At 36.6% G+C, this 27456-nt stretch overlaps 1 protein-coding gene across 1 annotated transcript in view; it reads right to left on the bottom strand.

Moving 5' to 3' along the window:
• NEK11 (NIMA related kinase 11) overlaps positions 1-27456 on the bottom strand; it is a 101238-nt gene that overhangs the window by 66801 nt on the left and 6981 nt on the right. Inside the window, exons 3-6 of the mRNA XM_086741593.1 lie at positions 14003-14168; positions 8799-8917; positions 2658-2722; positions 2020-2146 (exon numbers count right to left, since the gene is read on the bottom strand). Coding sequence (XP_086597719.1) covers positions 2020-2146; positions 2658-2722; positions 8799-8917; positions 14003-14168 — 477 coding nt within the window. The remainder of the gene's footprint in view (positions 1-2019; positions 2147-2657; positions 2723-8798; positions 8918-14002; positions 14169-27456) is intronic.

Below are 27456 nucleotides of genomic sequence, written 5' to 3'. Positions count from 1 at the left end.
TGCTAGAGATCAGAAGGACAAGCCTGAAGAGAGAATGTCACTTCAGGTACTCATAAGACTTGAGCAGCTTCTTGATGAGCAACTGAACTTCCTGCAAAGTGGCACAAAGATTTCGTCTCACCTGGAGCCTCCAGAGTGGATTCCCCTGTATGCTCAGGGATCTCTCATGTTTCAGCTCCCATTAAATGGGACAAACGTAAAAAGAAAAAAAAAATCAAACATAACAATTATTAAAATATTAAATGAAGAGATGAAATGATTAATGTATCAATCAAATGTACGAGTCATGGTAATTGACAGGTCCTGATCTCGGCTCAGAATGAGAAGCTCTTTGTGGGCTGGGGGTCTAGTGGGTCCGGACATACTTCCTCCTTAGTGCCCCAAGAAGCTCCTAATGAAGGCAGTTCCAAGCTTGGATGAGTGCTCTGGGTACTGCTTTGGAAAGATTATAGGTATAGCAGAAAGCTAATAGCTAGTGACTTGTTCTAGCTGGCGTGGGAGGCAGGCAAGGCAGGGCCATTTCTGCTATTTTTTAAATTTTGAAAGGGTGATCAACACACCAGCTACAAATATACAGGAGAAAATCTTGCTTTCATTTACTCTGTACAACTTTAACGACTTATATGGATTGACACTTGCAACAATGAATAGAACTTAAATATATAGTTTACATTTCAACTGCAATAAAAGAAATTATTTGCTACAGTAATAGAGCACAAAAGGCAGATTTTCTTGTCTATTTACTTGTTTTGACATACTCTGAAATCTCTTCTCAATATATTTTTATTGACTATATGTATTAACTGGTATTTGTTTTGACACAGATGAACAAGAGAGAATCTGACATCAAATCCATGTCAGTTGAGCTACACAGACCGTGAGATGAGATTCCTGACACATCTGTTGGCTGGATCGAACATTCTAACTGTGAAAAATGGCTGCTGTGAGTTGAAAGTACAGATGACTGTTCTCAACTTTTAGCATTATATCTTACAGTTACAAAAAGGCAGAATTAAGCAGAAACTAGAGTAAATTATCAAGTAACAAATTACGTTCCAGTGGTCAAGTATTTTAAGAAGGAAATTTTCTGATTTTAAATAGTCATAAAAAAGGAACCTTCAGATCAGCATACCTACAGAAACAAACACCTCTTAACAGAAGAAACAAAGAACACTTTATAAGAAAATACTATGACAGAATTTTAAAAACACAATAATTTTCACCATCATCATAAAACACAATGAGATGTTTTAGGACACACATATAAACAAGGTACATATTTTCCCCATTCCAAAAACTATTCTTCAGCTTAGCTTGCAGGAATTCGAGCACATCTAAAGGTTTCCACAAGTCTTGCAACAGATCTCAGGTTCTCAACTTGATTCTTTAATTATCACCTCAGAAGTCTTGATCTCAAGAATTTGCACCAAGTGTAGAACTCACATTTTTCTTTCTGCCTTTGAGCCTTTTATAGAACAGAGTGCCTTTTTGCTTCTCTCCTAACACTGCAGTTATTCTCATTTTCAGCTCCCTTTCCAAGTACTTTGTTCCTTTTTGCATTTGCCAATGTTTTTCAGTTCAGCTCCTAAGAAGGTCCTTCTGCTTCCATCTTAGCCAGAAATCACTCTTTCCTCATCCACTTGGAAGCTTTACATTAAGTTGCTTCTCTCCATTCATCATTCTCAAGATGAGGAAGAAAAAAATTTTCCCCTCCCTAGCAAAACCTGAACTTTGTCTACAGTCACCCTGTGTCATGGCATAGACTGGACCTGAACCTGACTCTACTTTGATATCTCAGATAACCCATAATAATAATAAACTACATGCTTCTTAACACCAAAGAGCACACCTTGCACCTGCAACATATGAGACAAATGTCCTGGAATACTTTTAGTGGAAAGTGTGAGCAGCCTCCTGAGGGAGCCTTTTTAAAAAAAAAGAAAAGTTCCTAAGTAAAGTCAAATGCTGACCTAGAAAATAAATGCCTAGTCCAACTGAAATAGCATGCTGACTACTCACCAAATATCAGATTTTGTGTTATAACCCTGGTGCTTCAGTGCCTCCGGACTCATATAGTATGGTGTCCCAGTAAATGTAGTTGCCAGATCACAGGAACCCATCAAAAGACGAGAAACTCCAAAGTCACCTAAAAGTAACAGCAGAAACAATAATCTACTCATATAAAGTCCACAAATCTGTATTTATTCATACAAATTCTTTGGGTTTATTGTTAGACATGATAGAATGACTGTACATCCAAAAAAACCTGCCAGAATTTTAAAATATGGAAAAAACAATTTTCTGTAATTCTTCAAAATAAAAACACTAGAAAATCATAGAATTATAGAATGATGTAGGTTTGAAGAGGCCTCACAAGGTCATCTGATTCAAATCCCTGACTCAAAGCAAGGCCAACTTCAAAGTTACATGAGGCTGCTCAGGTCCAGGTCCAGTCAAGCTTGGAGCACTCTCAAAGTTGGAGATTTCATTGCTTCTCCAGGCCCCTTTTCCTGTGTCTGACTGTCAAATAAATGTCTAACCACAAATCCAAATTCTACATCAGACATGACTTTATTCAAACTTCCTTATTGACAAAATTTCTGCTAGACTGTTCTATCATACCCAATATATATCTTTAACAAGTATGGAAGTCTCACCAATTTTCAGAAGATTATTTTTCAAAAATATATTTTTGGCTTTCAAATCTCTGTGAAGTATTCGCCTGGAATATAAAAGAAAATTCAACCTCATCCACCTTGAAGTATTCACAGTCACGTATCAAATATCTCAAGTATTTACCTTCATTCCTTTTCAGGAAGGCCAGCCCACCACTGCTACAGTCTAACTCTGTAAGTGACGATGCACAGATTATAGCATTAAGGAGCTTCATATAAACACAGAGGTGCATTCAGACCCATCCACACACAGTAGGAGAGCCTAAGCAGCCAGGATCAGCTGGGATCCCAGGTGGAGAATACAGATACAGGCTTAACATGAGCTGCAGAGGAAGGGAGAAAGGCAAGTCTTCCTATCCGACTCTTCTTAAAAGCATTATGTGTTATTTTATGCCCAGAGAATGAGATATGAGAATGAGATATCTAAAAACAGAATAAGGGATGAGGAAAGCAGCAATAACATTCTCAAAGCTCAGGGAACTCTCCATCAGAGAAAATTAATTACTTGAAAGACAAACATGTATATAGACTAGGCTAGTAGTTCAAACTTTTACAGCAATGGTGTGGAAGATAAAAGAACTTTACAAAGACAGAGATCAAAAGGAGAAAAAAAAAGAACAAAGATTTAACAGACTCATTTTTCCATCAAAAACTGAAACAATATCATAAGCTACACACCATGTGGGGACAAACAACATCTTCTCAATTTCTTGAAATCTTTATGTGACAGTAATTCTCCAGCCCCTTAGGAAAACAAAATATCTCTACAGCATACAAAACATGTTCTCAATTAATTCTTGTTAATAAAGTTTCCAAAAGGGTTCCCTACAATCTCAACTAAATTAAAACTCATCTGCTTTTAAATAGCTTGACAACACACAATATTACCTATCCGCTCTGCTCTGGAGGAGGAGGTTAGAACAGCATTTGGTACATACTGGCTACAGAAACTGTATTTGCTAATACAAATGCAGTAGTCATTCAGCCATTTAGAACATGTAAAGAAAGCAACTTTGCTTTAAGATTCTTGAGATGTGGGGGGGGGGAGGGGAAAACAGACACAGCAATAGCTTTTAATTGTTCTTGAGCAATCCTCAAGTATTATCTCAAATTTTATTGAATTATGAAAGTCTTATGCACTGAGATACTGAAATTATTTCCAAAACAGTTTCCATATTAAGACTGGAAAATACATATTCTACAGCACAATTTAAATAAGCAACATACTTGAAAATAATTTTTACAAGAACATAAAAAAATTGTTAAATTCAATATACTTACATCACAAATGGGAAAAAAATGTGAAAAATAATTACTAGAAGACAGTGTATTACACACGTAGACTGAGCATGAAACAAAAACATTTATATTGTTATGGGACATAAAGAAAATAGTTCTTTATGGTTCTTACAGCAATCTTTCCAGTTTTTGTCCTGAAAGTTATGCTTGCAGAGAAAGGTTTGCACATTGGGAAAAATGAAAGTTTTATTCAGCATGCCTCCACTGATGTTTATAAATAATTTGTTCTCTATCTGGCAACTTTCCTGAGGAACACATGTACACTCATCATACATTACATCAGTAAGGAAATTAAGCTAAGGTGATATTATTATTTCATAAGCCTAATATATACACATAGTTTTATATAACTCGTGTTCTGTTAACTTAGATTCATATAATCTTTCCTTACCACGCATGACACAGAGCCTTTGAAAGAACTTCACTGAGTTAGATTTTTCTTGCATATTGTTGTTGAGCATTGGTGAGATTTAACCTTTTTTTCACTATTATTATTATTATTTTGTATAAATATAACCACAGACTCTTTGAACCTAAAAGGTTCCTGGATGTCTGTGATTTGAATAACAGGTATCTTGAAGTATAAAAACTATCCAGAAAGCTTTCAGTAGAATAATATTTGAAAAGGAGATGAAGAGAAGATGTTTATGTCACATTAGTTTGAATTACAATGCAATGCCAATATAAGCTTGCAACATATTGATTAAAGTCTTATGCACACTATTTGCATTACCAATAATTACAAGATGCTTTTATATATTAATCTGACTAAGAAATACTAGGGGTGATTCTTTGGAATTTTCCATAACAATGTCTCTTGATGCAAGCCACCTTCTTCTGCCAGGATATGGCAGAAGATAAACAAGTTACAAGCTGAAACCTTAACCGAAACAACTACTTTAATTCTAGTAAGAAATAAATATTAAGCCTGCATTGTAAATCCAGTTTAAGACAGAGTGTGACTTTTTGTTGTAGCAAGAGACAGACCGATAAAGGTAACATGAATTAAATGGACTCCAGCAAAACTTAATCTAACTTGACAGTCAGTGAAATAGTTATTGATATTTTGGGTTGAAATTAACACTTAAGGATAGTTTCAAATTTGGCCTACAAATATACCCATACCTGTCTATGTTCTACAGAGTACCTGCTTGCTGTCTCACAGTCGTAAAAGATCAGCACGAAGCACTGAGCAGTGAGCAGCCTCCTTGAATAAAGCTTCCTCTGCAGCATAGTAGCAAATGAATCTGATTGAAGCTGAAGCAGTTTACTGCTGTGAAATATTCAGCAATTAGTTTCTCTTTCCTCTATCTGACAAACTATTTAGAGAAGTAAGAGGTTCTGGGTAAGTCTGAATCCTGTACTAGGGAAGATAATGCAAAATCCAGATGAAGTACTTGGGCAACGCCTGCTATCCTGTAGACTGAAAGCAACAGCTTTGCTTGCGTAAGTGGCAACCTTATAAAAATCTCTTGCGTTGGCATACTGTTCATAAAGTTTAGCAAAGTGATGGATAACGTAATGGTCAGCTTTATTCAAATTGAGGTTAAAAGAATCAATTGCCTGATTGCTGTGGGATCAATCTTGTGCACTGATATGCGATGGGCTACAAGTACGCCAGAGAGACGGGATGATGGCTTCATGCCAACTGTCTTCATCTAGGTAAGACCACTGAGCTATATTGCCACTCCTTTACTTTCATTCTAGATAATTTAGCTTTCAAGTTTAAAATTTAAAAATCCTTCCAATTATGCAAAATAGCCAGTAGATAGTATAACGACCACAAGATATTCATGCCCCCTTTGGGATTTATGAAGCATAAGTAAAAGACAGAATGTCCAATCTGCATAATCTTTATTACCACAGGAAAAGACAAACAATCTGAGGCAGCAAAAAAGTCCTGGTTTAAAATAAGTTTCCAGCATAAGAGTTTTCAAAAAAGCTCAACTAAAGCTGTGTAAGAAAGGCAACCAAGTGAACAGTCTATGTCTAAAACCAGAAATAATAATTTTGCTGCTCTGGAATAAGAACTCCCATCCATAGCAGCTGGATTTTCTAGGGAACGGCATGAAGACATCTAGCCCACAGATAACGAACACCTCAAGCTTTTAATTCTAGGGAAAGGGGTTTTGGTTTTTCTTGCATTAGAACATAGTTCAAAAATACATTACAGTTTTCTTCCATATTAGTACAGAAGAAATCATGTATGACTCCTCTATATATAAACAGAGGGCTGTAACTATGTTTCAATAATTCAAATTAATTTCTGTAAGTAGTTTTAAATTCTTTTAAGGCTAACCTTTTTGATTTAAGCTATTGTTTGGCTCTAAACCAGTAAGGTAAAGATTAAATTTTCTAAGTGCATACAGCCAAATAACACATAATATAATACAGGAAATGCAAATAAAAATAAAACTGTCAAGTCATTTGTACGTGTCTGGAGAGGTGCTATTAAATAGCTATGATTCAAAGAGAGAAAATGAAACACTTTTGAAAATTAAATTGCTGCTTTCACTGGAGAATTAAACTACTTTTCAGGAAACTCTGTAAATTAACATACATATTTACCAAATAAAGTTTATTTATAAGATTTTTTAAAAAATATTTATTTGAGAACAAGTAAAAGATGAGAAAAATAGAGAGAAGAGTAGGCAAAAGGGACCTATAGGAAAACAAGAGATAAAAGAGGCACGAGGAAATACAGAAAATTAAAGACAAAAAGAATAACTTATACAATAGAATAGTTCAGTTGGAAGAGACCTACAATGATTGTCTAGTCCAACTGCACTGTTATTATTATTCTGCATTACTTTGCACAATGCATCCTCTAAACACATTAAAGAAAGGATTTCACCAAAAGTGGACATTCCAGATTACCAAAACTTTTAATGATAAATTGTTAAATTGGAGTTCAAGAAGGGAGGAAAAAAAAAAAACAACACAAAAACCCACCAAAACCACAAACAAAAAACCAAATCCCACACTGTTAGTTTAGTTAAACAGTCAGGATTTTTATTTCCATTTCCCTCTGTCCTTTTGGCCTGAGGTAGATGCTGAAGAGCACAGCATCCCACGAGAGCTCTCCTTGTTGTGCTCCCATCACTGCAGCCTGCGGAAACAGCACTTCATGTGCAAGCCCTAGATACACTGGCATTTAGGAACAAAAACGCTCTTGCATTCTGGACAGCGATTCACTCTGCCCTTTTCCCTCTACACTTTGACACTGTAGGTGGAAAAACTCATTAGACATCTATCAGTTTAGGTCAAATGTATCCCACATACTTAACTTTAGCTCAACTCAGAAATTACTGTTCTTGGTGACAAGTGACTATCTCCACCTACTGCTCTGTTGTAACTCAAGTTCAGGAAGCCAAATTTGGCCCACACCCTGCTGTGAAAGATATATGAAATAGCTACAACAATTTGGTGTTCTCACTTTCAACTCAGTGCATAATAATCTTGTTTTCTGAGTACTCACGCAGGATAGAAAAATATGGATTCTAGTTTACATTCAGCTTGAAAAAAAACCTGAATTCTCATCTCCAGATGAGATGTACATGAACGTAACCTACTCTTCAAACATAAACATCTTCTCCCCCTTGGCTGTATTAATAATTTAGGCTATTATTTTAGGCAGATTAGCTCAACTCCCCAAAACATGCAGGTGATCACAAACATCCTTAGCCTCTGCCAAGATAGTGCTTGCAGCAATGACGTTCTTATTTCTAAAAGTTCAATAGGAATTATTGTCCAACTAGCCCAACTTGGCAGGATGAAAAATCGTGGACTTTTGGGCTACAATGCTCTTTAGAAAGGATTCTCTGTCTTGTTCATTAACGTGACATTTCAGAGCTGCCAATAGGCAAAAGCAACAGGGAGGAGTCAGAGGAAAGGAGAAGATGCTCCTTTAACTTTGGGTTAACTTTGACTGGCTCACTGTTTCTGAAAAGCTGGTAGGAAAGGAGCCTGGTATTCCCATTTGCTCGGCCGTTCCTCCAGCTTTCAGTGTGGGTGGCAGTGTGCTGGGCCTTCTGCTCCTGGCTCAGCAGAGCACTCAGTCGCCCTCATACCATGTTAAATAGTCTCATCTACCTCAAAGGTGACAGCACTGGATGATGTGGGAAGGCGACCAGACAGGCCTCATGCACATGTCCAGCACACTGCCAATGAGGAAACTGTTTAAATCACTGAAGTCAGCCTGCCTAAATCACATTGCAGGCAAGAACTACACCCATGGAGATGACTAGGTAGGTATTCACCTCTATCTACCGCTGCTCAAAATAAGTGTGATCTCCCCACATCACTGAGTGGATGACCTGCAGTATTTTTTTAGGTTAATCTTTGATGTGCTGTTAAAAGTAATGTCTGTTTTCAAAGAATGTATGTATGTAACTTCACTGATTTTAGTGGGAGTACCTCAAGCATATATATTGGATTCTTCACATTAAGTATCTGCAAGACATCCTCGTTGACTCCCTTTGATAAAGCTGACTTTGTTTTAACCTTTTAATCCATTTTCTTCTAACAATATTGAGCTATTTCTGTTGTGCTAAATTTTTCACTTGGCTCTTAGAAAGCGTGTCTAATACTGAAAGACATCTACCACTGCGCTGCTAAAAGATAATAATACACAATGTTCTTGCAGGATACATAATTAATTACACTTTAGGTATATGACATACACTACAGTAGTTTGGTGAACTGGACTTTATAGCGATACAAGACAATCCATACAGTTTCATCTCTGTTTGAATATCGGCAACTAGTCAGTAAGTCTACTCACTCCCCTCCCAAGCTAAATGCTCTCATATGAAATGACTGTACCTTTCATGCATATAGTTGACTCCGAGTAACAACTGTATAAACCAGTCTATTATCTGATTTTGAGTGAATATCTTCCCAGATTCTCTGTACTCTTGAATTTTAAAGTCTAGATCTCCACCCTGAAAAATATCACAACATATTTGTACATTTAAAGTAAGTTTTTAAAATGTCTTCTCCTTCATCGAAGTACAGAACTCCACCTTCTCAGACCTTCAAGCTCCCTACCACGTAGTCTGTAAAAGTTAATGCTTGCACATGAATTCTGAACTCTCCCAACATCAAAAGCATACACAACTGAGGATCAAAATGAGATCAAGCAGTCTAGCTGCATAGAGAAAGTAGGTCAGTTTTCTCTTAGCATTACACAATATCATCAAAGTTGTCACTTCATGCCACCCAACTTCAGACATGTACGTCTGAGCTGGTCACCTCAAACTCCCTTTATAGTTAACACAAAGGAACAGGCACCTGTACAGTGCAATTATCTCTGCCATTAGCTGTCTACCTTAGGAAGGAATGGATCATGTTTAGAAATGCTGTTTCTCTACAAAGGTTTATGATGAAGGCCTACAATGAGTGGCTAATATGTAGACACCTAAATCAAGTAAAATAAATCAGTCTCAATTGGTCCAAATAAGTTTATAAATTTGGGAAAAGCATTTCTACTTAAGTCAAACGTTGCACAGTTAAGAGACACTCTCATTTATGATGCTGAAATAACCATGTCAGCATCAAAGAAACGATGCTGTTCTCTTAAGAATTAAACCAGGGTCTCTTTAATTATGACACTTTGTCCCTCTTCCAAACTCACTTTTGTCAGAAACAAAGCAGAATTAAAGCTTCAAGAATCTGTAGCATGTGTTACTGTAAATATTTCATTAAAACTACACTAGATCTTGAAGTAGGACTAGAAATGGAGTAATATGACACACAGTAGGCAGCAAAAATAAACCAGAAAATACATACAGAAGACAACTACTTAAGTCAGACATTTGGAAAAATCAGTCGAACAGCATGATGAAAGAGGTTTTTGAGGAGATTTATACGAAAACTGTTCATTTTGCTAAAAAATAGACAGATGGTTGTCAGCTGTTTTTTTTATCCAGTTTATAAAATAAATTGATTTTGTCTACAAGAACACACATTAGTGGCAAGCACCGTGTTGAGGTGAGGAATCCCAGACCCAAGAGACTGTGAGTCTCATTGTACTCTAGCGACTAAGTGTCTTACCTCAGGACAGTTTATTCTCCATAAATCATTACTTTTACGTTATATTGCACAAAATCAGAAGTGCACATAGAATACACAAGAAAATAGTTTAACCTGTACAACTGCACCTGTATCACCATTTCCCAGCATCAGCCCTTCCCTTCTCTGCACTGTTGACTCTCAACATTTCACAATCTCTTCAACATTTCTTGATTTTTCTGTTCCCAACACATACTGCTGCTACTAAATAAGCAGGTTCTGTCCTTGAAGATCCATAGATTTCTGTCCTGTACTTTGACCTGAATTTACAGTAATTTCTATGGTTCCTCAGGTTCTAAGTTACAACATTCAAGAGTGAGTGTATTAAAAACAAACAAAAAAAGAAAATATGTTTTGTAATATATGAAAAACGTGTCCCCTGACAATGTCCTGCAATTTTTAATTGAAATGTCTGAATCATCTCATTCACTAGGGAAGGGAACATGGCTGCAGCTCTCCATCTGCCTCCCTGCTGCAGCCCAGAGAGAAGCTCTTCTGGGAACTTGGAGTTCTCAGCAGCTGCTTCCCCTTTGCAGCTCCAAATGTTCAACAGCTTCCCCCCAGTTGCTTGCAGCAGAGCAGAGGAAGGAAAGAAAAAACGTTGCTGAGTACTCTGCTGCTCGGCAACCAGATGGGCTGTGTCTGAGCCTACTCACACACCTTGAAAACAATGACTCACCTATTCCAGACAGCTGCCCCAGACCATCCAGAGCCAACTGTAGCAATAGTCCAAGACTCAGGGGCTGTTCAAACGTGTCAGCTGGCTACTGGCCACAAGAGACTAGGTACTATCCACCTGAGGATAGATGAAGCGCAGCAGGCTCCAATCACCATTTCTCCCTGTCCCAACGTGTCCTCAATCACACTCACAAATTGCCATGAAAAATGCAAAGAAAAGAAATGTAGCACCTATAGAATTAGGCCAGAGGGTACTCTCTTAAGTTGAGGGACATTTTCTTCAAAAGGTCTAACGAGAATAAAAGCAGTTGAATAAAGTGCTACATGTGCCCTCAAGTAACTGCATGGATTTTTACCTTCAGGCAGAGAAGATTGGCCTCAAAGTCCTACAATTAATTTAACCTTGATTTTGTGTCTATAAAAGGAAAACAAAAGCATATCATAAATGATTTGCTGAATGAAATATTGCTGCTGTGAAACTCCGAAGAAGTTTCTTAACCCAATTTTCCTTTTTGGAAGGTCAGTATAATGAGCTTATAAGGAATTTAACAAATTAAGTACATAGGGAGTTTCCAAACTGCAGTTTCTATTTAAAGGTCAAGAGTATCAAATACACCAGTAACTTATTTAAAACAGCTTAGCATGTAGAGCTGATAATGTGAACAGGCACTGATTGCTTTAGTTATTCCATTTACTCAGATTTCTTAGCATTTGTATACTCACATCACAGCTGAGACCACAGGGAAGAGACAGAAGTAATTGAGGGAAAGTACAACTAGCTCTGGTTTATGATGTATTAAAATGATGCAATTTTTAAAGTAACTACTTCGTTAAAACTGTATCTTATTGAAGTCCATTTATGTTACAAAATGAAATCCAAGGATCATGAAGGCATTTATGTTTGAAATATGACTTATCTGACAATGTTTATATTGCCTGTAAGATTTTGGTTCAGGAAAACTGCCAAAGCAGCTCAACAAGAAGATCAAAACAAAATAGATTTTATACTTCTTTTCTATAATTTTGAGTGAATTCAGTTATAATAAAAGATGTTGAGCTGAGCAATGGACACCAACGTTCTCTTTTGTTCACAGCACAGGTACAGCATGGGCCAGCTGCACTGGAGGCTCACTCTATGCTAGTCATGCAAGAATGAACAAAGTACTGTGGCTAATGAACAAGTCACAGTACTTTGGAGAAAACAGAATAAGGCTCAGAGAGTAGTTCTGTTTCCATGCCAACTTAATGTTTATTCTTTATTTTGAGTCTGCCCAAGAGTACCAATTACTGCCAATCTAGTAATTATGCTATGCATGAGAAACTGAATACACTAGACTTCCAAACAAGGATCAGGTAGCAATATATTTTTTTCTTATTCTCAATTTATGCGTGATTTAAACAGACAGCTTTTAAGTAAAAAGATCCAAATTTCACCATATACAAAGGCAGGTTATAGATAAGTACATATGAAAGTATACCTTCTGGAAATACTCCCACTAAAATAGAAAAGAAACTTCATAGCACCAGGCAAAACCTTGATTTATACTTTCCTTGTCTGAACATTAGATCAAATACATCGTAACTGCTTAAATGTGATGATACTACATCATATATACTTTGCAGAAAGAGCCAGAAGCACATGCTAGTGGACCCACTGTCATTCTGGCCTGACCTAGCAGACTCAAAACTGAAAAGATTCAGCTGCATAGCCAACACATCCATTTCTTCCTCCTTCACTTGCCTTGCTCTAATACATTCTCATGTATTTGAGTACACAGCTCCTGGATCCTAGGGTAACTCCACACCAAAGTGTTTTCATGCAGGGTAGTTTACATTGCCTGAATAAAAAAATTTCCAAGGGGTGCTGCAGCAGCTTGTGATTACTATGGTGATTGCTATCATGCTTTTTTAAATTCACCTATAACTTTATTCCAGACCAAACAAACAAACAAACAAACAAACAAAAAGCAGTGGACCAAAGCCACTAGTCTAGCTCTATAATGCCGCTGCAAGAGGCTCATTTATTCCTGTAGGTTTAACTAATCTGGTTTTGGGCCACTTTCTACCACCAGTAGAGAGAAAACGAATCTTAGTGTGTGGGAATATCTGTGCGGTTAGAATAATCCTTCAATTTTGAGCTCTGCATTTCCAAAAGAGTTGGCAATACCAAATTTCACTCAAGTGCAGCTGTCAGACATTCGGGGAATGATGCAAAGAGCTTCTGCACAGGTGTTGAAACAATATGTGAACAAATATTCAGATTGTATAACATAATTTAACATTTAAGATTTAATTTTTTAAAATCCCAGCACTAAATAGGCATTTAATCGTCATCTAAGAAAGCTTCTAAGGAAGCAATGACTGGCAGGAATAGTACTTCTTTAATTATTCACACCAAAGCTGAATGCTTGAAAAAATGTGATTAGTTAATACAAGTCTGATTGGTGGACAGGTAACCCAGTAGTCCAAGTCATTAGCTCCCAAAACATTTCAAATGTCTAGCAGAGCACAACTGAAAAGTCTGCAGTTCCATAAAAAGATTGCTGTATGTAGAACAGATTATATCTTTTAAAACAGCACATCTATATTTAATACAAAGTAGGCACTTGTTTTATATAAACTCTGAAAAAGCTGGCTTAAATCTGTATAAATTCTTATTTTAAAACCTTAAGACAGATTTAATCAAAATGTTTTTAAATCAAATGCTGGAGTAAAAAAAAAGCGGTAGCTATACTACGGTATATCTTGCTTTAATACTTTTCGTATAAACTCTGGTCTTCGACTCACACTATTCTCCACTTCATAAAGCCAATGCTGCTACCAAACTCATCATCCATATGATCAGGGTTGAGCTTCTTGCAATCACTTCCAAATGACAAGCGGGTTTTCCCTTGCTCTTTGACATCAGATGTCATACTCTGCCCCTGTACTCCCAGTTTCACCCTTTCTTACCTAGCAGTCTTACATATGAGGTAAAACCTTTCGGAGTTCACCCACAGATCCAGTAATGTGTCTGCATTTAAGCCTTTCTTGTAATACTGATTTTAGTGAATGAAATTATCTTGTGTTTAAAATTTCCTCTTCTCTGGTTTGTCAAGTGAGCAGGTAACATTGCTTATTTGAAATATGCCTAATAAGTAGCAGGTGATACCACAAGTAAGAAACAAGAATAAAATTGAAATGAAAACGTTAAAGAAAACTGGGCTAGGTTTCTTTTAAGACCCTATTTTAATACACATATTCTGTAAAATTTCTTCAAAGTAACCCACAAGTCTCACCTCACAGTATTCAGTGATAATGCAGAAACTATCTCGCTCCACAAAGCTTGCATAAAATTTGACAATGGCTGGATGGTCTAATTTGGAGAGTAGCTGTGCTTCCAGATTTGCTTCAACTGTTTCATTAGGCTTTAGGTCTCCAACAGATATTTCCTTTAGAACCTTTCTAGAGGAAAACAAGAAATCTTTATATTAATAAAAATAGAAAAATAAAAGATCACATAATGCTCAAAAACCCATCATAACTTCTTTGAATGCAAAATAACAACATTAACCAAGTATTTGGCAACATGAAATGATGAGGCAAATATGAGTAAACAAAGAGGATGCATTAAAATGCAAATACATATGCTAGTCACCACAGCAATTAAGCAACTTTTTAAAAAAATACTATTTTGAAGTATTTTTCCCACTAACTCCCTACTGCGCTGTTTTCTTCATGACATGTTTTCAGTGCTATGGATTCGTGCATAATGATAAATATAAATAAAAAATCAAATCTAAGTCATTTCAAACCTACTCAGAGCATAAGCTCAAGATTCATACATGAAATAAGGAGTAGCAAGAAACGGTTCGGTTTTGCTGCTTCTGCCAAAGTCTCTCCATGCAGGAATGAGAAAAATCATATAGAGGGTAGTATTTCTGTGACTTTTTTTCAGGTGATAAAATCAGGACACCTATTCTTTTTCTAAAGATCAGCCTGCCCTTCACCTGAACACCTAAGTGGAAAGTGCAAATCTGGATTTGTGGCCGAAACCTAATTCTACTGTTTCAAATAACTATATATTTCAGTGTTTAACATTTGTTTTGGGAGGCCCTAGACCCCCTGAAGCTGAAAAAATTAAAGAGATTTTTCATATTCTTCAACATGTGAACATGCCGTAGGATAAATTGTTGTTTGGACTTAGCTCTAAACAGTACCTGGAGTTGGGGAGTTTGCCATCAACTTGTCCTGGAAAAGAAACCCTTAGTGCAGGGCACTATGAGGAAGCATATTTTGCTGAGATCTTCTTGATGAAATATTTTTAAAAGGCATACATCACACACAGGCATGCCATTTCCATCTACTTTACCAGCCACTGAAGAATAGATCATTTGTTATAAGAAAATTCATAAGACAATTTCTTCCTAAATCTCACACATCAGTTTCTGACTAACAATGTATGAATTTTTACATAAGCTTGCCTAATCCCCATCTGGCAGTGTGATGAAAAAAACATGCCATTTGATTTTTCTGCATCTCTACAGACAAGCTTCATACTACGCAGACAGGTAATACCTACTGCAATCTTCTCATCTTCGGTCGACATGGCGACATTATTCCTTCCTTCATATAGATCATGTCACAGAACTGACAAACAGAATGAGTCCTTGTTAAACATCACTTAATACAAGTTTCTTGTATACCCAAGACAGCAATAAAAGCCTGATGTGTTGCTGTGCAGGGATAACTTGTAATCTTAGTCACTCAGTAATTTTGATGCTGTCATCAGATGTCAGAAAACAAGACAGGTGTTTTTCTTATTAAAATTCATTCCCAGAAGAATAAATCAGAAAAATGCACTTTTTGTAAATAAGGTACTGATTTTCTGCTACACAATGCTAATTCATATCCAGAGCTTGAAGTCATTTGCATCTAGAAAGAAAACTTTTGTCATGCAATCAAGATTCAGCATATCTGCATTCCACTGGTGTGGACTGTTTCTGCATATAGATAAGATTGGATTTTACTGTATTTAATATGAAGAAGATAACTGGATACTTCCTGCAAAGGTGTTAATATCTACTTTAGCAAATACACTCAAAAATTTAAAATACATACTTTAAAAACTTTTTATTGATTAAGTATTGACAAAGAAGTTATGTCAGAGTCTCAGAAGTCTCAGAGAAAATGGACAAGTGGCCAGATCTGAAGTGGCTCTTTTCTGATAACTTCAGAAGAAAAACAATAAAGCTAAAAGTCTTCAGTCAGAACTTCACATATGTAAATTAACTACACTTTTCAACACATAAAGCACTCAAAGAAAGCTTAAATTGACTCTACCTTATTTCAGTATTTACACAAGTATTTTCTACCTTCACAGGCAGCTAAAATGGGCACTTTCTGTGATTTACAGGACTCCTAAGATAACTCAAATTTGGCATCCCTGGTGATGTCAAATAGGCTGACAAATCCATAAGCAGACAGTCTTTCTGCGTATCAAAAAAAAAAGGTTAGCAATCATAAGAAACAAAACAATTTTTCTTAGCTAAACAATCCAAACAGTATTTCCCCCCTACTAAGAGAATCCAGCTCTACACCTCAAAGGAGACAAAGTGTTTCTGTTAATGTGATTCAACTTGTATTTTAAGGTTAGATTACAATAAAGAGCACGTTATCACTCCTCATAAGTCAGCTATAGCATTTGTGTATCATCTGCTGAAAATCTGCATGCATTGAACAGTTTAGAAACATTTAGTCAGACTACACAAAGTATTTTAAACAAACCTTTCGAAACATGTGACATGAACTTTTATTATGGACATTGGGAATAACAGACTCTCCTGTTAAGGTTTTGTCAAGACTCCATCTGGAGTATACTGGTCCACCCGGAAGTCAAGTTTTTTCATAAAACTCATCCCTATATTTTCTGCCACTTGGGCTCAAGTATTAAGCAGGACTTTAAGAGTCCAAAGCTATTTGGATAAAGTAAGAAATACTAGATTTAGATGGCACATACAGGAAAATAGATAAAACCTGTAAAATGTGGATGTCCTCCAAATGCAATAATTAAAACTATACCTTTTGACATAATGCTAAAATACATGTACTAATTTAAATTTATTCATTATTACAAATTTCACTTAATTTAGAATACAGACACATAAGCAGATAAGACAAAATGTCAGTGAACACACATCAACTAGAAAACTTTGTTATACAAGGGTTAGCAGATATCTTGAATTTAGATAACCTCTGAATTTTAAACTCTGTGAAAAAAAAGCAACCTAGCCTTACAATTTAATAGTACAAAGACACTTCGAACTTCATCTTGAGCTGAACACAACTGAAAGTGTCTTCTAGTGGACGCATTTGCATCTTAAGAATAAAAAGCACCAGCTGTCACTATTTACACCCATGCTGGAGGAAGCTGGGTCTGGTACAGGTAACAGCAGCCATACCCCTGGCGTGGGAAAATATCACGAGAGATAAGATCACTCCCAAAATACAGAAAGTGTCCTGCCTCCACAGTACCCACGTCTCAGCAGGCTCAAGACTTTCCCCAGGAACACCTTCTGGCTTCCATCAGCAAAACCTTGCCGGCTTGCACTGTCACGCTTTGAAACGCAGCCAGGCCAGCACACCATGTCTGAAAGCGCAATAACGTGGAGCAAATGGGGATAAATAGAGCAAAACTTAAAACAAGAGAAAAAAAAAAATTAAGGTGGAATCCTCCAGGATACAGACACCCAATGGGAATCCCTTTTTGAGCTTTACTAGTGACTGACAATATGCCACAGCAGCTTTTATCTCAGTCTATTTGCACTGACCTAAAAGTAAATGTTTTACAACCCATCTGGTATTTGTTTACATTGATGACATACTTTATTATTATATAATTTGGTTTATAGGATCAGATGCAATTCTTAAGAGAAGACAGTCTTCCTCAAAACACACTCTTTATTGAGTAAACTGCAACATGTATTATTGACTAGGTACATTTGCTCGCTGATAATGAAATAAAAGAAATAGAACTCCTTTAATGTCAAGAATAAATAGGTCAAACTACCACAGAGAGGGTGTGCTCTAGGAAAACATGATCAAAATTTGAAGGTTTTAATTAAATAGAAACTTCATTTTACACATGCAGTCAGTCGTTCAGTTAATTGCAGCCTGACATTAGCAAGAACTACTGGCAGGTAATTAGTGTGCAAAGCTGGGAATTTATCATCCCTTTCAATTTATATTTCCAAGTCATCCTGAATTCAATATGGATAACTGTGGCATAACTCATAACTGTGTACTGTACTTCTATCCACTCTCACCTTTGTAGGACTACCTCTTTATCCTGGCAACTCTGCCGTACAAGGACCCGGTGCAATTCTGCAAGAATGTATCACCTCATACTGGCTCTGTAATCGGATGTGAAACTGGTCATAAACAAGAAAATTAAAAAGAGTGCCTGTCTAATTAATGATGTCTTAAATTCTGTTTATCAAACGGCAAACAGAGAAAGTATGGTACCACAAATGGGGACCAAAACAAAGAACAGGCAACAACCCTCATGCACAAGTCCTGTCTGCACAACAGCTTCCACTGTATTAAAACTGTTTGTTTGGGAAATTCAGTAACAAGGATACCATCTGTATACAAACAAGACGAAGTCACCCATCACTACTGCTTCTTACGGTCAGTTGCTTTGTAGAATATTACACAGTTGATTGGATTCGCACGACAGCCACAGTGTAGTTCTAAAATAATAATTTTAAATTTCTGTTGATAACTTCCACACTAAAAGCATTATATTATTGAAATCTAATTTTTGATACATAGTCCTGACTGTCCCCAACTTAAACTGCCCTTTCTGTACAGTTCACATCTGGATATTATAGATTCCTTTTGATTTGACATTCCACTGTGCACATGAGGTACTCCTCACGTAAAGTAACTTGCCCACTGTCAGGCGTTATTGTTTCCTCACATTTCCTTTCAGACCTCTCACATTTGCACATCCAGCTTTTATTTGCAATTAAGATATTTTACTGATTTTATATGGCACCCTACTGCCTGGAATCTACTTCCCTCACTTAGGCTGGTCTTCTAGATCCATTGTAATTTTCATCTTATTCTTACACATCATACATATAACTATTCTTTTATTAATAATCTTACCAGATTGCTCTACCAGATGTCAGTGACTGGCTTTCCTGCAGTTTACAGGTGAGTATCAAAAATTCAAATAATAACTCTTCGCATTTTATCGATTATATTTGGAGCACCAGTATCTGCATATTCAGATAACGTAAAGATATTCATCCATCTATCACGGAAAGAAGGAGTGGGTGAAACCATAAAACGAAAAAACTCAGTATACACAAATCAGTCCTACCTAGAACTGACACTTGGTTTTAGTTAAGGAAAGAAACACTCACAGTAAATTAAGAGCACTAGATTTCGGTGGGAAAATCAAGAATATTACCACACTTCCAATGAAAAATAAATATTGAGTGCTGTTTGCTATCCCTACTTACATATACATGCATACTCATTAGCCAAAACATTTCAAACCTAAGTATTACTATATAACTTCTAAAATCAAATCTTGGGTTCCTTTTCTCATTCCCATGGCCATTACTATCAGCCAAGCCATAAACACACTTCAATCCTAAGTATTGCTGCACAACTCCTTAAATCAAATGCTGGGCTGCTTCTGTCATCCCCATGGACACCATTGATTTATTAGAAAGCCATAACAATTGTCAAGGATTGTTTTTTCCTATCCTCCAAAATAGCCTATTCACGCTGTTTAGGAACATTCATAAACATCGAAAACTAATCCCTGCATTAACCACTAAGAATTCAATTGCTATATGAGCACTGTAATATCCGTAGATGGATTACATATAATCTCATTTTCTGAATAAGCACTTTAAAGAATTTAACAGCACTTAAATATCTTTGAATGGTGATGAGATTCATAAATTTACAAGTGAAATGGATGATTCACTTTTCATTTCCATCAGCGAGTCACAATTATAGCACCTACAAACAATTTTTGAGATGCCTAGTTTCCAAATGCCCTAACATATGCACGAACACTGAACAGTTCAGCTCATGATGTAAACAGTTTATGGTTATTTGAGAATTAACAGTTCCTAATTAGTATCCCGAAGAAATTAGAATATATTTTCTGGGACAAGATCATGAGAGAGAACACTGTTGAAATAATTTAGCTTCAAGGAATACAGCTTATATCATTTTCTTCTGCACAGAGCAAAATCTCATGTATACAAAGGGGCATACTTCAAATTATTTTTGGTCAACCATATGTGCCAACATTGGGAAAAAAAATAATAATTATAAAGCAAAGCAAAGTACTTGTGTTATCCTCCACAGAATTGAATAAGCCGTATTACTACTGCACAAAAGTATTCATTAATATTATTTATTTAGATATTCACATGTATTTATTCTGAATAATTATTTGGGACACTTTGGGTTGTCATCTACACTGATTAAAATTACAAAATAAAAGTGGACATTGATTGATAAACGAAGACTTTTCCTCTAAAGCCATGTTTTTGAAACCTATAATTTTTTTTCCTCAACAGAAATGAAAAAATAAAATGTAATTACATTTATAGCCTATTCATATATTTCAGCTCTAAATCAAATACTAATTCAGGAAAATTATTAAAAATTATTATAGGGTACGGACTTTCGTAAATGTACTGTAAATGTAAATGTACCTTTTTTTAGCAATACTTTATCTCTACATGTTGCATTATCACCATCTACTGTTCATTCATCCTTTTTTCTACATTCTAGTCTTGTTTAAGAAGGTAATTAAATGTCATGCTGCCACTAAGCTAAACAGAATTTGAGAGAGAAATGTGACAAGGACTAAATAATTTGTTTATTCTCTGTATCTTTGAAGACATAATTTCATCAAACATCAAATCATCTAAACCAGGCATTTCTCCATTGCGATTTCATTACACATACTGGATACATTTCACTGTTAACTGCTCTCTGCTAATTAATGTTCCTTTCAGAAAAAAAAAAAAAAAAAAGAGATACTGTTAGAGAACTCAAAGCTTGGATGCAGCATTTTGTTTTCAAGAATTATAATATGATTAAACACCTCACAATTGCCATATTACATTTCTTCAACTTGCAGCCTTGGGCTACAGCATCTGCCAAAAAGAATTGTGCTTGTACAGGAATTAGTTTCAATTAGAAATGTTGAAGAAAGACCCTCATAGCACCTGATCTATATGAATCAGTTTACAGAAAACAAACAGTTTTGAATAGGAAGCTGTGAAGGGAAACCAGAGATGCTACTCATCACTATAAAAATCCATTCCATAGAAATTCAACTAAAACATTTCCTCATGTAAAATTTAATTGGTTCTTTCCTGAATGTAAATATATTTGTAAGCAGAATTATGTTCCTTTCAATGTTGCAAGGATATTTATGTCAACAGTATTGTCCCTTCAGTGGAACTAATTCCCATAAGTAATTTAAATACTAATTGCTGCAACTTTAATGAGAAAACTCACTCTTCCTACACGCCTCTTTCCAGCAGGCATCTCCTTCAATGTTTATTTCTGCTATGCATGGAATTATCTGTGGTACAAAAAGGGGGTGAAGGGGAAGAAAGAGATAAAAGGACAGTTTATAGTTTTACAAAAGCATATTACTAAATAGTCTACAATCAAAGGCAAAGGGAATCAAGCAATGCTGAGAAAATTAATTGTGCATAACATCCATTGTTAGATAAAAATCTTTTAATACTTTCTAGCCCTCCTGAGTATGATACCATGGTCTTAGAAATCAGTGAAATATGGGCAATTCAAAAATAAAGTAACTACTCAGCAACACTGAAAAGTTATTTTAGAACACATGAAGGGCACACCATGCATGTAAGAGAAACAGTGAACTAGGAATTACATTTACTAATGTGTCATATAAGCACAAAAAAAAAAAAGAAAAATGAAAAAAAAAAAGAAGGAAAAATATACTGACTGTTCAGTAAATCCAGAATTCATTCCACCCACTGCAGCAGTTTTCTTATTACAATTTACTGAACGCAAGAAAGAGCCAGAAGGTCGTTCTGCACAGAAAACCCATGATATCCTTCACTCAAACTTAAGAGAAAACACCTTCCCAACAAGGGTAAAGTGCCACAAGATACAACAGGCATGTTCAAATATTGCAAAAACATACTGTATTTTTGAGGTAGGTGGTCACAGTTTGACCTGAAGTAATAATGCTGTACCCCTCCGTTTTCTTACTAAAGCTAGCTTAATAAACATCAGTTTTAATAAAATGCATGAGACAGAAGTGATCTCAAGGCATATGCTTGATGACAAAATCATTAAATTCTATTTCTGCCATGCAGCTCAAAGAAGCAGTAATTTACCAACAATGCCTTACAGACAATACTCCATTCAATGTTGAAAATAATGCTTGTAAACATTTTGAAAAACAATGAACTTAACCATCAGCACCACTCACTGCCTGTACACAAGATCACAATATGGTGGATGCTGCAGCACTGAGCTCCCAGGAGCCCAGCTCTGTGGGGGATGAGATTTAAAGTAAACTCAAGAAATATTTTCTTTAATGAATTCTACCTACCACTCACATAAATTAAAGACCTAGTTAGAATAGACTCCAGTTAACTAAACAAATCCCATTGAAAATGAAAAAGTAGGCTAGTGAAAGAAAGGCATACTAGAGGACAAGGGTGGAAAAAAAAAAAAAAAAAAAAAAGAAGAAATAAAAAAACCCAGCAACAACAATACCACCAAAGCTCAAAAACATGACTGAGCAGATGTAAAACTTTTATCAAACATGGCTGCAGAGCATTTTCACAGGCACCTGTGTTACACCAGCTGAATGAAAGGTCCTGAGATGTTCCAAGTACTCACTCTTTCATTTGAAATAACCCACAGAATATCAAGTTTTACATTTTTTGAAAATGAGGGAACTAGAAACTTTAACAAAGGAATGGCTTATGCAAAGGCCTGCAGCATGGCTGTAGCTTTAAATTGCCAAATCTATCGCCAGCACGGGCAGTATAAAATCTCACATCGGTGCTCTCTGCTGCTACCCTGCAGCCCTCACTAGAGACTTATTCAGCACAGGGACTTTCCAAACTTTCTTAGACTGAGCTCTAAATAAATTGCTCCAGTGTGAGATGGTCCATTTCTTGGATTGATGTGTGCTATAATCATCAATTCTGTTGTTCTACCAATTTTAGCAGAGCATCCCTCTGCAAAGATGTGCGTGCGTCTCTTTCCATAGCTTTGTGGTAGCTGTGTCTAAGTGTAGCTTTACTGGAGAGAGGAATGCGGAGCTGTAGGAGGCTCTAACGGTAGCGCCTGTCTTCTGTACCTGTGTTGCACTTTGGCATTGTCACATTCTCACTACAAGATAGGTCTGTAGCTCCTTAACTCCATGTGCCAAAGGCTGGTGAGGAGCCCTACAGTGCTGTACTGGGCTGCAGGAAAAGCTGGGTACTGACAGGGATGCAGGAAGTGGGGACTAAAGCATCCTCCCACACAGTCTCCAGTGAGAACTTCTTTGAATGAGCCCAGTGTTATCAAACTGGACTCTGAACCAGTATTGGCCTGCGCTAGAAATTATCTGAAACAATTGTAGCTGCAGCTGCCTACCACAATGGAAATAAAACGTTTACAGTTTCACTTTTTGGCAACTTCCATTTGCAGGTACGCTCTTAAAGTAGGGCACTAGAGCGTCAGCCACCGTTACAGAGGTTTCAGCAAGGACTTTGGCGCTTACTTAGCTAGGTCTCGCCTCCAGTAGCATTGTTCGCAGAATGTGAAAGTCATGCTCAACCACTGGAGTGAAAAGCTCATGAAGGCTAACTTCTTTAGCTGCTCTAGCAAAATCAGTAAGACCTCTCTGTCAATGCTCTTATTACCTCCTATTTGGGGCCAAGAATATCTGTACACCTTAGCAGCAACGGCAGCTCAGTTGACACACAGTAGCCTGAGCCTTAGATGAAGCAGCAGAGGCACCTTTGACTGAACCCAGCAAAAGATGGTTCACTAAGAAAAGCTTACTTAAAATAAGCAGCAATCAGGAAGGTCCTATAAAAAAATCCACCTTTATTCCATTCCCAAGGAGATCATGAATGTCTGTTCACAAATCTAAAATGATCTGATGGATCCTAATTTTAATTTCTAGTTTTTATTATTAAATGAGGGAGAATAATAAAGGAAAAGAGCACAATTAGATGAACATGCACACGACAACTGGCAGGGAGTCATCTGTTACTGTTTTAATCAATCCAGCGTCAAATGAATTGGAATAGCTTCAGAGAAGCAAACAGGCAGCAAACACAGGGATTTAACAACACAGTAATCTGCTGATTGTCGCTCGGATATTCTTTAGATTTTATTTCATTTGTTATAAGAAGTCATAAATAATTGAAAGTCATGTGATAAATTATTCAGCTAAGTGCACAGTTTCCAAGGAATCATAGCATGAGTCTGGATTAATGGTATAAGGCAAGTCACACGCCGAAGTTGAGCTGACACCCCACAATTACCACACACAGGAGCAGTCCAGGGAGTTTGGCACTTCTCAGCGTGTGCTTTCCACCATGGGGACCTATAAGCACCTTGTGAATATTTATGAACTCAAAGTCCCTACTGCCTACTGTGTACTTCAGCTGCTTGCCCATGCATGGTTATGAATTAGTGAAACTTAACCCAGAGCTTCACTTGGCACAATTGATTAGGATATTCATTATCTATAAGCGATAGCACTACCCTTCAAGACTACTCCTGAATGTAAATCTCTACAGACTTTGTCTTTAACCATAATTACCTGTTATAATTAACTGATAAACTGCTCATGGGGACTGGGATTGAAGTGACTGCAGGCATATTACATTTGATGTAAAAATGCTGCTACAATCCTGCTACTTCCTTTATACAAACCAAGTTATCTAATTATTATGGGAGGTCTAGGTCCATGATGTCCAGAAACAAAAGCAAACTCCTTAAAAACTGAGACAGACTTTTGCAAAATCACATGCGAGTCAAGAATCCAGGTAAAAAAAAAATAGCCAAACACCTGCAGACGTCCTTCATTTTGAAGGTGAATTGTAAATTAAAGTAAATTTTCTCTGAATGTACCAGTAAATTAAAAGCTGTAGGAACACTTCATTTACACAAATTCACACAAACTGTTTTCTAGACACAATATTGGAATGCCTTCCTTCTCTTCATCATTAGAGACTGTATTTGAGCAGATCACTGAGATGGCAGAGTTTTATAAGACAGCACTGGCTTGATAACTACTGAGCTGCTAAGTAAGTTTCACTTGTAACTTTGACAATGAAATTGGCATTGTATTCACACATACAGGTGTGACTTGAATTTCCTATCAAGTAAGATCTAATAAGCTTTAAAGCATTTGCATATTATATCTTAGCAAATAAATGAAGGTAGATATTAAAGATTAAGTAAACCAGAAAGTTGCAGAAGAATTAATAGTTTAATTGTGCCACCAGCGTTTCCAATTTTTTCCAACTGTCCTAAGTTCAGTAGCCTTGTCTACCACGGAAAAAATTGCCTGTCTAGCAATCTCAGGAAGTTACCACTACCATTCAGTTTCAACGAAATCTGTTGGAAGAGTAGCAATTTCAAGGATCTTAAGATGACCTTATTTAATCATCTAAGTGGGAAGTGCAAGAGCCTTAGTGACCCCTGGATCTGAAAAGTTACACGTTATTTGAGCTACCAAATGGCCAGTGTATGTATACCAAACATTTACCTGTGCATGTGCTCAGGGACCACCATGGTTTGACCTATATTTTTTCCAACCACTAACTAGGGAATACAGAAGGAAAATACAAATATTGGAGGGATACAAGCAGGAAGGGAGAAGCTACAGCTACAATTACAAGAAGTAAAAGAAAATGGGGGACATTCCAGAAAAAGGAATGTTGTCATAACGTGCGAAAGCAGAGCTTCTTGTGGTAGGATAAGGGGACAGAGGATGCAAGTCTACAGGAAACTAGGCTTCCTTCCTGCCTTGCACAGAACAGCCTGTTTCCAAACTATAGAACTGGCCCCCATGATATTAGGCTCACATGAGGATCGAGCACTACAGTGCAACTAACGGTTCTGCTAAGTTTAGCAAGATCGAGATATCAAGGAATGATTTCTCAAGCAGTGGTTCAGTTATTCTCCTGGCATACCACAGCCTCACTACAAGAACACAGGCAAACTGTTTAACTTCCCTGTTTATTGTCCATTTGCAAACTGGATAAAAATACTTCACAGCTCTGAAAAGTGCTTTCAAGACCCAGAATGGAAAAGGTGCTAAACGCATGCAAAGTCTCCTTCTTTAACAGACAGTATTCCATAGTGGGCATACATGGGTCTAGAGAAGTGACTGAGTAGCACTGTTTGTCCTTTGCTAGTAACATTAAATTACACACATGTAAATTAAAAAAAAATTACACTCGAGTACAACTTCTTTACTGGTGCAACTTTACAAAAGAAAAAGAGGAAAATGAACAAAAATGCATAAGAAGTATTTTTTAGCCAAATTAAAGCTATCATTTTTTCTTCTTAAAAGAGTTAAATTCAGACCCTCTAAAAATTTGTGAAACTCCACTAATGGGCAACTAGAGATGTGCATCCCCATCTAACATACCTAAATTCAGTTCAAACCCTGGAAAAGATTAAAAACCTCAGCAAATATTTGTAGGAGCTACCAATCCATATTTGGACTCTAGTTACCTATTAGCTAAATCAGTTTGCAATTTGATGTAAAGATTTGCCAAAGCTCATTTTAGAGACCACTAGAATGGAAAGACAGTGTCAACATTAAGTAATTCAGTCTCGGTTTCAGTGAATGTACAGTCCCTGGCTCAAAACTAGAATATTTGTAAATATCTAACAGGGAAAATATCAAATAATACACAAACCAAGCCATTCTGCGTAAACTGGAACTAAGAAGCTTGCTTTTGTACAAACATGACTCTTGTGTTTAACTGACTTTAGGGTTTACGATTGTATAAATTCTAACCATAGTTTCTTCCAAAACTGGGGGAAATTGATGCTGTCTCTGCTGTGTGGATTGTCTAGCACATGAGAAATCTCTCCTAGTGAAGAGTCTCCCAGGTTCTGGCCTTTCTCTTTATGAGGGCATTCATTTTGTTCTCTACTGTGCTGTCTCTTTTCACATAAGTTGCAGGAACTTCTATCTTTGAGATATTAAACCCTCAATCATACTTGGTGAGAATCATCTAACAGGATCAAAAGCTCTTGCAGAAGATGTACAGCAGATGGCATAACGTTCTACTCAAACATGGAAGTCAAATGTCACCTTCCCTAGTCATAAATCTAAACCCAAGAACTTGCATTTTTCTTTTTCAAAAATCATTATGAAACTCAGAAAAGTTATTCATCACATGTCTACACAAAGCAGGTATCTCAGTATGAGATAAGTGTGATCCTTAAGTTCAACAGTCAGTCTGAAATAACTCCACGGTGGCATCATCTCACTCCAGAATACTAATCACCGGTTTGGTTTTCTCCCTCTCTACAGTGAATAATAACCTTGGAAAAACATAAAACACAAGCAATACAAGCAGAGGAGCTATTGGTCAGTAAACTTAAATGTGAGTAGAACCTATGAAAGCATACTTAAGAAGATATGATGGCTTGTAACTATTATTTTCTAAAGGATAACAGAGTTCAT

Source organism: Chlamydotis macqueenii, chromosome 2 (genome assembly GCF_036417535.1).
Source record: "Chlamydotis macqueenii isolate bChlMac1 chromosome 2, bChlMac1.mat, whole genome shotgun sequence".
Taxonomy (NCBI): domain Eukaryota; kingdom Metazoa; phylum Chordata; class Aves; order Otidiformes; family Otididae; genus Chlamydotis; species Chlamydotis macqueenii.
Note: the sequence above shows the minus strand (reverse complement) of the source record. Positions and strands in the feature narration are given on the sequence as shown.